We start from the raw sequence: 15,067 nt of genomic DNA on the forward strand, positions 1-15,067 counted from the left end.
CTAAACAGATTGAAGTGTGCGCTGTAACTGATATACAAGGTACTAATACCCTGAATTAATTTTTATTAAAATGAAAAATCCCTGCCTTCTCCTTCAGATGTAACTTTAAACATTGTGGTGCTGCTTTTGTGCTTGTAAATGGAGTCATTGAGATGACTTGTAAAGCAGGTTCTGTCCAAAGCTTAGTATGGTCCTGAACAAGCAAACCCTTACAAAATCTAGTGGCCAAGAACTCAAAATCAAAGACCATAATATCTTATTTTTCTTTTTTCATCTTAAAGACAGCAAGCTCTTTGGACAGTGAAAGGGGCTGCAAAGAGAGCACTAAACAAATACTTCCATTAGATGCTATTTGTTAAAATGGTATTTTCTGAATGTGCTAGAGATATTGATATTTTTTTCTATTTTTCTGTATGACTGACTTTAGGTGTTGAGGTGACATCTTCAATTTCACTGTTACTTAAGTAATAGCTTCTCCAGGTAAATTCAGTTAAACCCAGTGATGGCTGACTCTCCTCCGGTCCCTGCTGCCTGACCTCATCTTCTGTGTGACTTCAAACAGATCAGTGTGTCTCACAGGGGATTCTGAGCTCAGGGAAATGTCTTGCAGTCTCTTCAACTGGCCGTACCTGGGTTTTGGGCCGCTGCTCAATCTGCCAACCAGATTCCAACCAGAAACCAGTCTTTCCAACTCTAATCCGTGGAATTGAGGTGTGCGATACGATTCCGTTGTATGCAGGTAGTCAAAACAAATACAAAATGTGACGCATCACTTAACATCTTCTAGACAATGTGGAGAAACAGGAAGTAAGGCAAGCAGTGTTAGAATGTATAGTCTGTTATCTTACAATTGTACATGGCAAAAGTAAGGCTTCATTTAGAATAGTCTGTACTGCATTTGTGAGTGTCCCTTTTCATACAAAGGTGTGAGAGGTGTGATGGGTGGTTTGTGAAAATAGCTTAAAATAATTTGCCTGCAGTTCGTTTTCTGTTCATAATCCCTTGTGATTGTGTTTTCCCATTCTGCAACCCTGTCAATGCTGCTGGAAGTAGGAACCTATTATTGGTCTGTAATTTATTTTGATACTGTAGATCAAAATAATGGAGAAACTGCAAATAAGCTTAGTACAAATGACTTTTTCATTAAGATTTCACCAGTTATTGAAAGGCGTTTTGTTGGAATCCCATAATGGTGTTCATTTTAGCATAAATTTGATTCATTCATCTTTAAGCACAGAGTGAAACCACGTTGTACATTGCTTATTGCACATAAGCACATTGTTAAATCACAGTTTAATGTTAAGAACATTAAGCAAAACCTTAGAAAATAAAGATGCAGTAGACCAAATCTGCCACTGATGATCTTGACAATTTTGATAAAAAATGACTAAATCAACAAAAAGGTGATAAAAACTACATTTTTTGTGGGAATCTAAAAAAAATGTATTAAAACTGTAACAAAGAAATGCATTTAAGAATTGGTTTTAAAACCAAATCAAAGACATTGTCTCCATTTACTTCACGTGTTTTTGGAACTTATGGAAACTCTGGGGAAAAATGCAGGAAAGTCATCACTTTGTTCAAAACTGAACAAAATACAAAAGCATAATAGAAAGCCTTTGAAGAACATAACCAAGTGTAAATAAGTACTGGGTTTGTGGTGTTCTGACAAGGACGTCTATCTGATATCTTCAAGTATGAAGACACTCTGTATTCATTCAGGGTCATCGACTATCCCCAGTGCTACACTGTTTGAACCTGGTCATTATTAGACATTTATGCTTATAGATTTGTTCCAGAAATGTGTAAGTAATGGTAGTAACTCATGAAAGTTCACAGTTCATGACAAAGATGTGTCCTTTGTTGCTATTAAATAATATTAATGCTGGAGCAGCCCAGTCAGAGCTCAAGAGTTACATGGCATAAAGATTAGTTAAATGGGCTTTTGGGATCATTAACTGTCCAGGTGCTGCTTTAGTCAAATCTTATTACTGGCTGCAGAGCACAGTCTCTCATGTGTATTAGAAAGCTATAAATGCTTAGATTTTCATTGAAATATTAATATTTCAATATTATAATAATTATGCAATATATTAATATCTCAATATTAGTGGTTCTTGGGAATGGCTGCTTAATGGGAGCCTTATTTTGGCCTAGGAAGCAGAAAATGGGAGATGCAGTGATTTAAAAAAAAATATTGTTGTCAGCCGTAAAGTCTTCAATACACTTTCTCTGGTTTAGAGTCTTTGTCTAGATCTTCTGCTTTTATTGGTTTTCCTGGAACATATTCCTCATTTGTTGATCCTATGAATCTTGCATTGCTGTGTTTTCGCACGGCGCTGTAATATTGGCACGGTCCAAGTCTTTATCTAGCTCGGGAGTGCCTGTAGTTATAGTGTCAGCGAATGCGAAAACCTGCACAAAGCAGCACTTGCAGAGTACATTTTTTTTAACCCCTTGGTATTTTCTGTGTGTTAGTAGAATTCTCCAGGAATCCACTTTGCTGCTCATTGTCCAAGCTGTTCTTTGGCTCTTAACTTTTATTGGCCTCTCGAAATGTGGCTCAGCCTGCCTATCTCCAGTGCTTTTCCCACTAATGAACTGCACATTTCACTGGTGCTCTTGGCTGGGCCTGCTCCTTGGCTGTCCATTAATGGGAATTTCCCCTTTTCCTTCAGCACAGCCACGGTTGCGAGTCACATCCTGGTCAAGCTGTCAGTCGGAGACATTTTAGATGCATAGCTGTAGCCCTAATAAATGACTTTTTAACTGTAGGCCAAATGTTTTTTTAGAATGACTGCTATTGTCATGATGATGATGACCTCCCCATCTCCTGCAATTACGTAACACTTTTTATGATGATGCAGTGTCAGTGGTGTCATTATTTTTGTCTCTGTAACTACGCGACATAAAGCCTCTAAGGTCAGCAGTTGATCAGGTTGTGTGGGAAATTTGTTGGCTTAATTAAAAAGCCGTGGCAAATAGAGGCCATGGTTCTGAAGCCCAGGCCTCAAGATGCAGCTGTCACATTGTCAGTGGAGCTTATGTGAAGATTGTAAACTAAAATTTAAATGCAGGGAATTAAGTGTATTACGTTTCCAGCATTTATGCTGTATAGCATTGCGTTATATAATATTAGGTCCATCACATCTCCCTGTGGTGTGTTGTTTAAGCGTGTCGCAATAACTTCGATGTGGTCTTACTGAAATAAAGGTTGTCCGTTTGTTTTTTTTGTCTTTCAGCTCACAGAAGATGAAATAGCCACAATTCTCAAATCCACCTTGAAGGGTCTGGAGTACCTTCACTTTATGAGGAAAATCCACAGAGACATTAAAGCTGGAAATATCCTTCTCAATACAGAAGGCCATGCGAAACTGGCGGATTTCGGCGTGGCCGGGCAGCTGACAGTGAGTGATCGTCTGTGTACTTTTCATTATCGATCCTGCAGCGGAATAACGCCAGGGATGCTTGAGCCGGAAGGAACGAGTCTTGCGTCATGTTAGAAAGTCCTCATCTGTGGAAGTGTTGGAATAGTGAGGGCTGAGTTGCGATCCAGTCTTTCAACAGCTGATTAGCAATGATAGTTTTTGCCTAAATTTGGATAGTTGCCACAGAGTAGTTCAAGGTTTTATGCAACAGTGAGGTAATAAGCCATTGTTTATTAGCCAAGCGCGAAAGATGCGTTCGTTGATAGATCAGAAAACGTCTGTCAGTCTGAGCAAAGGGAAAACATATGAAGAGTGCGCATATTAAACATATTAAGTTGTCACATATTAGCAACTTTCACATATTGTTAGGCACTGGGAATGGTTTCGATGCACACTACTCCTTTCTGGAAGAAAGGCTTAAGGCCAACATGGTGGACAGAATTCTTCCAACAGCGGTGACCTAGAGTGTCTCTTTGGGTGCTGAGCCTTGGTCTCAAAGGAGATGTTCTTGCATCTTTTATGATGGTACAAGGGCATGATCAGTTTTGGCTTTAACTATAAGACACAAAGCCTTTAGGTCGGCAGTTGGGTAGGTTACACGGAAAAGCGGTTGATTTGTTTATGGAATAGGGAAGTATTCTTGTCTATGTTTCGAGGGAAGGGAAGGCTGGGCGATATACGGTAGGCAGTGCTGTCTGATTGATTAGCCGATTTTAAATCCGGAAGTGCGGTGTTACCGGTGACCCCCGGGATTCTCTGGGATTGTGATCCCGCTCTCCCGCTCCCGTGCCGAACTGCGTCTCCTTTTCCGAAGGACACGATGGCCAAGCGCAACACGGTGATCGGCACCCCTTTCTGGATGGCGCCGGAGGTGATCCAGGAAATCGGCTACAACTGCGTGGCGGATATTTGGTCGCTGGGCATCACGTCCATCGAGATGGCTGAGGGGAAGCCTCCGTACGCGGACATCCATCCCATGAGGGTGAGTGACGCCGCGTGGCGAGTTCTCAGCACCGCTGCCTCCTCTCGTGGCTGAGAGCAGGTATCGGCCCGGTTCCTCTCCCACATCAAAGAAGCCCTTAAAGAGCGATGGTGAAAATCAGTAAGGTGGAGATTTAAGTTCTTAATCTTTTTAAAGGTGCCCTAATGTCTAATGTTAATTATTTTTTTTGTAGTTCTGTTATTCCTGCTTCCTGTAACCAGTCTTCTGACACGTGTAACTTACAGGAGATCACAAGAAATTAACCATCACCTCTCTTACGACAGATTTACAATAACTCTTACTGTTGACAGCTTGTCAGTGTAACTCTCAGTATACTCGAATTTTGAAATGTATTTGCTGGGCAGCTGTGCGTTGCAGCGTTCAGAGTGCTGGCGTCGTCTCTGGAAGGCTTTGGGTTCAAATCCCAAGTGAGGCACAGCTGTTGTAACCTTGAGCAAAGTACTTCGTCTGAACTGTTCCAGTAAAATACCCAGCTACAGAAATGTAAGTTGCTTTGGTTAAAAGCGTCAGATAAATATATTCCTGTTGGTACAACTGCAAAAAAAGAACCTTTTTCTTGGCAAAAGACTCAAATACCTGTGGCTTATTTCACAATGTCTCTTTTAATGTGGTCATTTTTGTTTCACAACATTAAAATATTAAGGTACTTTCCAGAAAAGTTTTTTTCCTATTTTTTTTTTGGTTGTTGTTGTTGTATCCAAATTTATTATCTCTTGCTTAATCGGATTTGAATTCTGAATATCTCTGCCCCGCAGTCATAAAAAAAAGCCTCTGTGTTGAACCCGTCTCTTTCCTTATCCACTATAAACCTTATAAAATGAAGGAGAAAATGTACAAAGGCACGGGAATTGTGCCGGTGTCTCCAGTGACTCAAATGTGTACGCATGTAGCCGGAAGGGCCGGCCTTAGGCGGGGGCTGAAGCACAGCGTCCCATGTGGAAGAGTGACGTCATGTCCACATTGGGGAAGGTTTGCTCAGGCAGATGACCTCTTAATCATCACCTCTTATGGCAGTTCCTGAGGACTCTCGGTAATGACTTTGTTGAAACCTGGGATTCCAGGGGAAGGTTGGGATCGGGGTGGGTCCCCATCAGGTTGACTGGCCTCTTCCCGATAGTTCAAGCTGGGGGAGGGGTACTCTAGCGGGCAGTGGTGAAGACTGCCGTCAGGAAAGTGCTGGCTGTGCAGAGTGCTTGAGTTCCTGGCTGTGTCGGGACCAGGTACCGATCTTAATCTTGCTGTACAAGGGGAGCATTATGAAAGATGGGAAAATGGCGCCTTCTCTAATTCTTGTCTAATAAACTCCTCAAAATTCCAAATTACCAGGACAAAACGTCCTCCGCCCTAGCAACACGTTTAGAAAACCATACTGGTTTTACATTTAAATTGATTGGGGGAAAAACTGGAAACGCGATCACAGTCTCGCCTCCTTGTTTCCCTCGTGACGAGCTGTGACTGTGGTTTTCCCTCGAGTGTGCCTAATTCAGCCATTGCCTTTTCTTCTGTGGTACTCGATCGGCCTTCGTTTTCGTTTCAGTGAGCACCTTCCACTGCCAGGGACGGTCCTGTAAAAGTGTAAGCAAGCTTTTGTTGTTTTTCCTGGACTTTCCCTGGTTGTTGTGGTATTTATCCAGTGGCAAGTTCTGTTATTCAGGAAAACACACACTGGAGTACTCTTCGGGCCAGTTTTGCTGTAGGCCTGTTGGCTTGACCACAAAGGCTGCAGATTGCCAGTAGGTTGTTTCCTCCTCAGCTAGACTTTCATTTAAATAGACGTATTATATGACTTTCCTTACCATGGTTTTAGTGGAGAGGAAATAGCAGATTCAAATGAAAACAGGATTAGCTTCCCCTACGCGCCACACTGCCAGCTGCTTTTAAAAGGCCATTTATCTGGGGAACTGAAAGCATACATTTGAAAAAAAAAACATGTTTTAAAATATAACTGTAAACAGAGAAAAATGATCAGTAACATGGAGAAATAGAATATTTCAAGGTGGTAGATCTATTTTACCTGGAGTTGGCAGGTGTTTTCAGGCTTCCTTCCATCTCGTGTAAGAAATACATTGGTTCACATGATAAGCATTTTACACAAGATGCAAAATCAACTTTGATTTTTACAGTTGTCTGTACCTACAGTGCCTGTAAAAAGTATTCACCCCCCTTCGGACCTTTTCACATTTTATTGTGTTACAGCATGGAACCATGATGTATTTTACTGAGAATTTTTGCCACTTATCAACACAAAATACACTATAATGTCAGCTGAGACCTGGCTGACCAATAGCGGTCCTACCGTTGGCGCCACTGAGCCAACAGTCGGCTCACGTCAAATGGCCATCTAGATCGCATTATTGGTTGACCAGCAGACTGCACTGAGATATCCAGGACGACCGACCCAGGAGGCCCTGCACTTTTGCAGAAACTAATAGCATTAATGTTCCACAAGCCCTTTGTCTGGAGGGGAGGGGCGGGGACTTCTCCATCGGGCCCTGGACCCCCAGAGGTATCTTTTCTCCCAGTGGGAGTTTTTGTTTTTCTCTCCACTGTGCACAGGTTGGTCGTCTGTGATTATGTTGTTAACCCCTGTTAGAAATCTGCAGAGCACCTTGGCAGGGAGTTGTAAAGGGCGCTGCACCGTGTCAAATGAATAAGGCCCAGACACACGGGGTGTTCTGAAGCGACGTCGTGCCTCATGCTTTGGTTTTGTCACGTTGACGACTGTTTCCTTTCGGAAAATCCTGCCTTGTTACTTTACATGACAACCAATCGAACGCCTCTGGGACAAACCTGAATGTGCTGCTGCAGAATCTTTGCACCTTTGGCCCAGAAACAGGCCAATTTCTTAGTCAGAGGTGCAAAGGTGGACCTGAAAACTGTACTTTCAGGACCTTTTTCCAGGGCAATGCACCATATGTTTTTGTTATAGGCAGACATTAGTAATATTAGTGATTATATCATTCTAAATCATTCTGCTGTTGGGCAGTGTCTGTGTATTGTGAATGATTCATTTTCTCTACCCTAAAAAAACGTGTTGCGCTTTAATATGGTTGAGTTGACTGTGTGCACATGTTAAAATATTTGAAATGTTTCTTATAAACTTACAAGTATATGTGCATTTTTAGTTTCAAAGACCACTTTAGAATTTTGTGGTGAAAGGCGAGTGGATCTCGGGCCGAGGTTTTGTTCTCTAAGGTCCGATGCATCACCTCTTGTAAAGGGTTACAGATTACCACACAAACATTTTCAAGCCTGTGGCCATGTTCGGAAACTAAATATAGATGATTTGTTGCTCTTTCTGAATATAGTTCAACTGCCAAAATACACAGGCTCTGCTTTCTTAACCTTGAGCAGTGATCTGTGTGCTCAGTGTGTAAGTAAGGCTAAGGGGAATGTTCAGCAGATTTCCTGCTACTTGGTTACTAACACATGCCACCAGCTTGCGGTGCACGCAGTTGTTTAGGAATTAGAGCTAGTACGTCAGGGCTGTTCTTGAGAACCTTGCTTCTTCCCGTCTGTGCAGATTGTACCTGCATCTTGTACTCGGCTTTGTTTCACACGGCTGCTTCGCATACAGCACTTTGCTGCGGTTTCCTCGCCCTGTGCATTTTTTGTTGTTGCATGGATTCTCTTTGCAGGGACTTCACCCGTCTTGCCCTGACCTTGGAGAGAGGTTTAAATCGAGTGGAGGCCATTTGGTCCCTTGCAGTTGCTTTTAGAAAAGTGATCCGAGGCATCTCGTCCAGCAACACGGCCGGATAGCTTTGTTCTGTAGTCCCCCAGCCTTTCAGTGAAGAAGTGCCTCCCGTTGTTCATTTGAAGTGCACTTCCCCATAGTTTCCGTTTGTGTTTTACCGTTGATTCTGAACGCGCATTTGGTTGTCTTTGTCATTGCCTTCGAGGATTTTAAGTAGTCCCATCTCGTATTGTGTAGAGCTATGTAGTAGATACCTGCAGCACCATATACAGTACTAGTCATCAGATCAGAATTAATAACTCATTATGACAAATGCCAAAGTGCTGTTTTAATTTGTCCTAGGGGATTTTTACAGGCTTTTTGTGAGAGACTGAATAGTTGGCAAGAAACCATAGGAATATCCAGAACCCAATTTGGTGTTCAGTGGCTATTTGACATCTGCTGTAAATTGCTCAGGTGAAGCATCTTAAATATCTTCCTACTTCATGGAACTGTCTTCTTAGTGTTGGTGCCTTGCTTGTTTTACTTACAGCGGTTTACTGTGTTGGTTTATAGTCTTTTACAGTTTCTTCCAGATTTCTGAGGTGTGCGTGGGGTTCGCTCTTGGGAATTCGAGTAGCGCGTGTAAAGGCAACAAGATATTTTGAGTTTAAAGGCACCCACTGGGGGCTCATTGGGATAAGATTGACCTTATACTGCTGAATGAGGTTTCAATTAACTTATGAGCAGCTCATCTCATCTGAGTGGCATACCAGCTGGAAAGGAAATGCAAAGCACACCACACTTGATGGTTGGTTTTCTTTTCTTTGATTAATCACTCTCAAAGTAAGCAGTTAGACTGGTAAAATAGGAAAACAACAGGCTAGCACCATTCAATTTTCAAAAGCTTATAAGGTAGAATAATTACATTTTAATTACAGTTTATAATAAACTTAAAATGCCTTAGTGCTAATCTTCTTGAAAAAATGTCCTTTACTTGTGGTCGTGGCATGCACTCTTTCAGACAAACAGCTTGTGAAACTGGAGTCTTTACTTCCCTAAACATTGTGTAGTTTTTTTAAAAATTATGCAGTATTGAGGGTTTTTCAAATTTACATGGGACTTTAATCCATGCAAGACATATCAACAGACCAGTTTTCTGTGTTTTGGGTTATCCTGCTGGTGTCTGCATAACCTCTTCATTAGTCCAAACTTGTGGAACAGAAAGAACACGCGATCATTCATGGAAACAAATGTCCTTAATATTACAGCATTTAATACATTTTTGCATACCTTCAGTATAATGGATCAAGTAAAGGCTTATTCCACGCTGAAAAGAGAAGAAAAGAAACACAATGTTTCGGCTGTGGAGCCTTCTTCAGGTGTGTTACACCCATAGGTCTTTCACAGGCTGGTCATGAAAGCCCATTGAATGTGTGTGCGGGCAGTTCTTGACCAGCCTCGAGAAGGAGTCCCAGTATGACCACTTCCTCTTGGGTATTTGCCCTGGATTTTGTTGAAACAAATCCCCTCTGGTGCTGCAGAACAAACTGAATGGAGCTTGACTGACCCGGCATGCTTCTGAGATGGAAGGCAACGCCAAAAAGGAGGTAGCGTTGACAAAGGAAACTTCGCGTTTTCTTTCTGGCTGGACTTGGTTTCAGTTTTAATTGGGACTGACCATGCAAATCGATATCTATGGTGTGCTCCTTTACTTCTATGTTTTGGCAATGGTGTCATTATTTTGAAAATAATTGGAATGTACATTATGTAGTATTAGGCCCTTTTGCTACTGTATGCATTTTTTGTCGTAATTAAAACCCAGGTATCCTTGTTACATATTTATTACCTGTGCCATGGGGATGATGTGTTATTAAATTTCTTAGTTTGTGTTTTTGCAGTGCACGGGAACTTGTATTTTACTCCCGAGAGAATTGCACAGGAGTAAGTTTTATTTTAACCATTTTCTTAACATGGGCAACCTGACCTCAAAGTTTCCGTCTAACTGCTTTACGCCTGTTGTCCGTGCTGTGGGATTTAGGAAGCAACAGGTAGAAAGGATAACGTAACAGGTAGGCATGTGTCCCCTGCAGTTTTTTCATGCTGGTGCTCAGCCAGATACAGGGGTCCACTCGGGCACTGCGTAAAAGAAATTGTTTATTCCCTGTCAGAAAACACAAAGACTTTGATGTGGGGGTTTTCTCTTTACAGCTAAACATTTTTATGCATTTTCACCCTTATAGACTTTTCTAGGTGTAGGGCAAAACCAGGCGATTATAAATGGAGTTGAAACACCTAGGAGCTTGTATATCATAAAAGGAAACTTGAAGAAATGAAAAGAAACGGGCGAGAACACGGGTCTGAATTAGAATACAGAAGAATCTCTTCATCTTAAGAGGGTAGCCCAATGAATGCCCTGAAATGACGTGCCGGAAACCTGATAAAAAGCCACCTTGTTCAGAGAGCTCTCGTAAAACATTTCTCTCAATTCCAGTTTTTGCTCGTCCCCCGTGTTCTAGCTTTCGATTCCGTTTGGCTCGCAGAGGAAGTGCCTGCTTACTCTCGTCATGCTGCTGCTGTTAGTTGAGATGCGTCATGAGGCTGCAGTGTAGGAGGTCCCGGTGCCCCATACACTGCAGGTAAACACACTGTCCTGCTCATTCAGGCTCATTGCTTGTGAAGGCCGCAGGGCTCTTATTGCTTTCATGAGTTCTTTTTTTTTTTTTTGCGGTTCATTCAGGGCTAAGCTCGCTTGGTTTGTAAAAGAACAATTTACTGCAGTGCAGGATTTTTTTTTTACCTCCTCTATCTTCAACCCAAGGCTGGTTAAATAAAAAATAAACCAAGCTTGATTGTTGCAGTACTGTACTGGCTCTAAAACCATGATCTCCGGTTCACTTTAAAACCGCTGTGACCTACCTGATCCGAGACAGAACAGCACAACTAATTGGCAGATGTTGAGTCAAGTCATGTCATCTGGACCTGGTAAAAACGAGTGACCTGCATTGAATTAGTGTAATTCTAAAACAAACAAAACATCACATAGCTTGGGTCTATGCACAGGAAAGGAGAGAGTTGGAAAGATGGTTTTGTTTGATAAACTGAAACCGAAGATTCATGTAACTGGACGATGTGTTTCCTTTTATGTCACGATTTTAAGCAGGTTGCCATTTTTTTTCCGTTTTTTGTGATCATCTCTAAGAATGAGTTTCTGCAAGTGTTTAGCGCTTCCTTTGAAGATGATTCCAAATGTACTTTTGGCACCGCTTTGTTGTTGTAGATGCAAGCTTTTAAATATTAAATCATAGGTTATTCTTCTTTCATCATTTCCAACTTGAGTGTGCTTGCAGGAGGAAGTCTTTTTCTGCACCACTGAGGTTGTCAGGAAACTTGGCATGTTTACGCTGCGTTTAATGCGATTCTAATTTTATAATGACACTTTAAATGCTGTCTTGTTGGTTTTGGATGGCTTGTTTTTATTGCGTTTTGTCTCAGGGAGGCAATGGTTTCCTGATTGTAACAGAACAAAGTGTTACGAGGTGCTCTCCCCTATCCTTTAATCTCTGATTGCCCGGTCTTCAGTGAGCAAGCTCATTCGCGCAGATGACGTGTGGGTTTGCCTCAGTTTGCCATCGGCAGTGTTGATGTCACAGGGGGCACTCTTCATATCCAGGCACCACAACCATCCTTCTGTCAGTCAGGCCTAGAAGGGGTCACTGTCATAGTGTAAAGGTCTGTGACAAAAAGCTTGTGGTAAGTAACTAACTTGGGTAGGCAGGCTTGCGAGTATGTGTTAGAATTGCAGCTTTTTCCCATCCCATAATTACACAGCTGGCTGTCCAGCACTTTTAACTTGTTAGCAGTTAGTAGGGTATTCATTGTCGTGTCACATGCTTACCCAGTCACAGGTCAGCAAGAGAGTGTGACATACAAAGTACGCAAAGAAAGATAAAATTCTGCAAACAACATGAATCCTACCTCATGCACCCTGGGTGTTTTCTTGAAAAATACAACACTCTGCTTACAGATTATGGCATGCTACATTTGGTTAGAATTCTAAGTCGTAATAAGGTGTGGGTGATTTTGTAGATGGGCAGTTGGCTCTGCAGTGCATTAATACAGAAAATGCGCATTTGATCTCCTACTCATTTGTGAGGTTTTTGGATTTTTGTTCTCCCAACTTTGAAATCTTGGTTCTTTAAAGAAGCCACCTTCTCCTATTGAGCAAATCTTTGTTTCTAATAAAATGGCAGGTTACAGATCAGTTTTTCATTCCTTTTAACTACTACGGCTGCTAAGAGTCCTATAACGATCTTACCGCATGCTAATTAAAGTTCAATTTTATTTTCTGTAGCTAGAGAGTAGAAATAGCTTGTTTTAAAGCAATCATTATTTTTAATTAAGAAATCTGCAGTCAAACCCCTAATGGGGAGAAAGTGGTTAGGGTGCCAAATGTCTGTTAAATCGCAGATGATGTTTTTTTATACTTATCTGGATTGTTTTAACGATTGCAGTCAACACAGTTATTGAAATGTGTTCTGTGCCTTTTTTGTTAACAAATAATACAAGTTGTTTATTTCATGTGTCATACTGTATAAACACAAACACCCAATGTAAGCTCTTTACCTACATCTTTAGAGAGCCATTGATGTTTCTGAATTATGAACCTATGTGGTACTTTTACTTTTTCATAGCTTTTTTGATATTGTTATCATTTTAGTGTTTTTTTTAAGTTCTCTCAAGTATACAAAAAAACACCATGTGTCAGCAATTCGCCTACCCCAATTCCAGTGTCCTATGTGTCCTATACTTTGCCCATTATTGTAGGGGTGATCTGGTATTTTATGTGTAAACAAACAAAATTTGCATTCAGCAGATTTTGTCCGTTAAAGCAAAGTCTGATGCACTGAGGGCTGGCTTTATTTTAAATTGTATTTTTAAAGTGATCATTTCCTTGCAAGCTGCGGACTCGCCGCATGAACTTAAAGGCAGAGGGCAGTGAGCAATGAAATTTTGTATCTGTTGCAAGAACAGAGGTTCTTGTTTGCTTTTAACTCAATAACATTTGCTTTAGCTGACAGCCTTATAAAAGTCCCTCTTAAGGAAGAGGCATGATACTGAGGTGTCATAAAGGGCAGCATTACATTCTTTCCAAACACAGGGCATAAACAGTAGTTTCTGGCTGTGGTTATATTGTCATGTTGCGTAACTTCTCCTTTTGTGAGTTTGCTTAGCTTATTTACAGACTTTTAAGAAAGCTCCGTGAAATATGGAAGATAAAACTCGCTCAAAGCCAGAAATGACAGTCTTGTTATAAATGCTTACTGGCCGCCCCATACACCAAATGCAGTCTTCTCAGCTGTGTTGGTGTTGGAAATCTTCTTTTTTCTCTTGTATTTATTATTTTTTTTATGGTTACTCTTTTTATGACTTTACCGCCCCATGTAAGTTTCTCTTCACCTGCCATGGTGGTCAAAGGTGCATCTAGGCAAAGATAACAGTTTACGGTAGTTAATTGGTGATTAAACTACTAGAAGGCATTGTAAAATGGTGCTACCAGTGTTAAGAGTAATTTTGTGGTTAAACTTTTTAGAATTGAGGAACATTCATGAAGGCGCAATACTGATATCTTATTTTTCTCGCAGCTTTGTCCTGGTGAATGCTTTCTATTTTCTTTTTCTATTTTCTACTTTCTTTTTTCTTTGTTACTCAATAGTATCACAGAGGTAAAACTTTGCAAATGTAATTGTTAAATTAAAATCTTTCTAACAATCTGTTGCATATCTTTATTTTACTTTATTTATAGATCTGAAAGCCCAGAACAGTAGTATGGCCTAGATGTAATATGGCTGTCATCAGTACCTTCATTCATTTGTGACTGGTGTATATTGAAAGCCTGTCCAGCTGCTAGATTAAGAGTTGAAAGATAATTCATATCTATATCTCTTGCCTTCTGTCTCAGTATTGTTTATGCTTCCTGGGGAAAAACAAAGTTTGCATCATATCTGCCACATGTCCTTTCCCCACATGTGAATTGAGACAGTTGATAACCTGTGGATGAGAGCACTGACAATGTGCCAAATTCACATCGGGTCCAGATGTTCGTTTTGGTGGAACTCCGAATGTGCTGTGATACTATAAAACCCCAGTGGAACTGCTGGCTAAAAGCTCATAGTTATGGGCTTTTCATTTAGAGTTGAATTGTTTCCTTTTCTTAAAATGAGTGGTCATTCCACTTTGTTTTGTAAAAAAAGAAATTGCAGTGATTTTTATTTTTTTTGGAGCAATGTAACCGTTCGCCTTTTAAAAATGAGCAGTAATATAATAAGGAACAAAATGTTTGACACCTTATGGAGGTTGCAGTGCATAGGATAGCTCATATAGTTGTCACTTGTGTTTTATTTTGCATGATTCAAAGATTGCAGCAAAGTAACTTCTATTAAAATGTCTTGGTAGTGTAAATGTGACGGCGTCTCTTAGCTTTAATCTGAGGTGAACACTTTGAAACTTCTGTTAATGAACTGACTTGCTGTGCACTTATTGAAAAGAAAAGTGCATTCTGCACTTCGATCCTCACAGTGTGTGAGCGGGATTATGTGTGTAGCATTAATGAGTAAAGACAAAGTTCATTTTCATTTGCTGATGATTAATTTTAATTTCTAGGTGTTTTAAATAAAATAGAAATTTATCAAGACAAATGAGCGCTACACTGAATGATTTCTAGCACATCTCCATATTTGGAATATGAACAGATTATGTATCTGTAGAATCCAGATATGCTCAACTGCTCCTTTAACTCATATACACAAAGTGAAGAGTTTTCTATTATGCTGGAGCTGTCGCTGTCATTTTAAGTATTACTTTAACAACACCTATCCCGTCTTCTGCATTTTCTGCAGCAATAATTAAGGCTGCATGACTGCTTACTCTCGACATCAACACTAATATTATCTTATCTGG

General features: G+C 40.7%; 1 protein-coding gene across 1 annotated transcript in view; it reads left to right on the forward strand.

Annotated features, from left to right (window-relative positions):
• The window catches only part of stk3 (serine/threonine kinase 3 (STE20 homolog, yeast)), an 87,535-nt gene that overhangs the window by 12,024 nt on the left and 60,444 nt on the right, over window positions 1–15,067 (forward strand). Inside the window, exons 5-6 of the mRNA XM_088929287.1 lie at window positions 3,243–3,407; window positions 4,243–4,410. Coding sequence (XP_088785413.1) covers window positions 3,243–3,407; window positions 4,243–4,410 — 333 coding nt within the window. The remainder of the gene's footprint in view (window positions 1–3,242; window positions 3,408–4,242; window positions 4,411–15,067) is intronic.

The sequence above is a fragment of the Atractosteus spatula genome, chromosome 12 (assembly GCF_055471065.1).
Source record: "Atractosteus spatula isolate fAtrSpa1 chromosome 12, fAtrSpa1.hap1, whole genome shotgun sequence".
NCBI lineage: Eukaryota > Metazoa > Chordata > Actinopteri > Semionotiformes > Lepisosteidae > Atractosteus > Atractosteus spatula.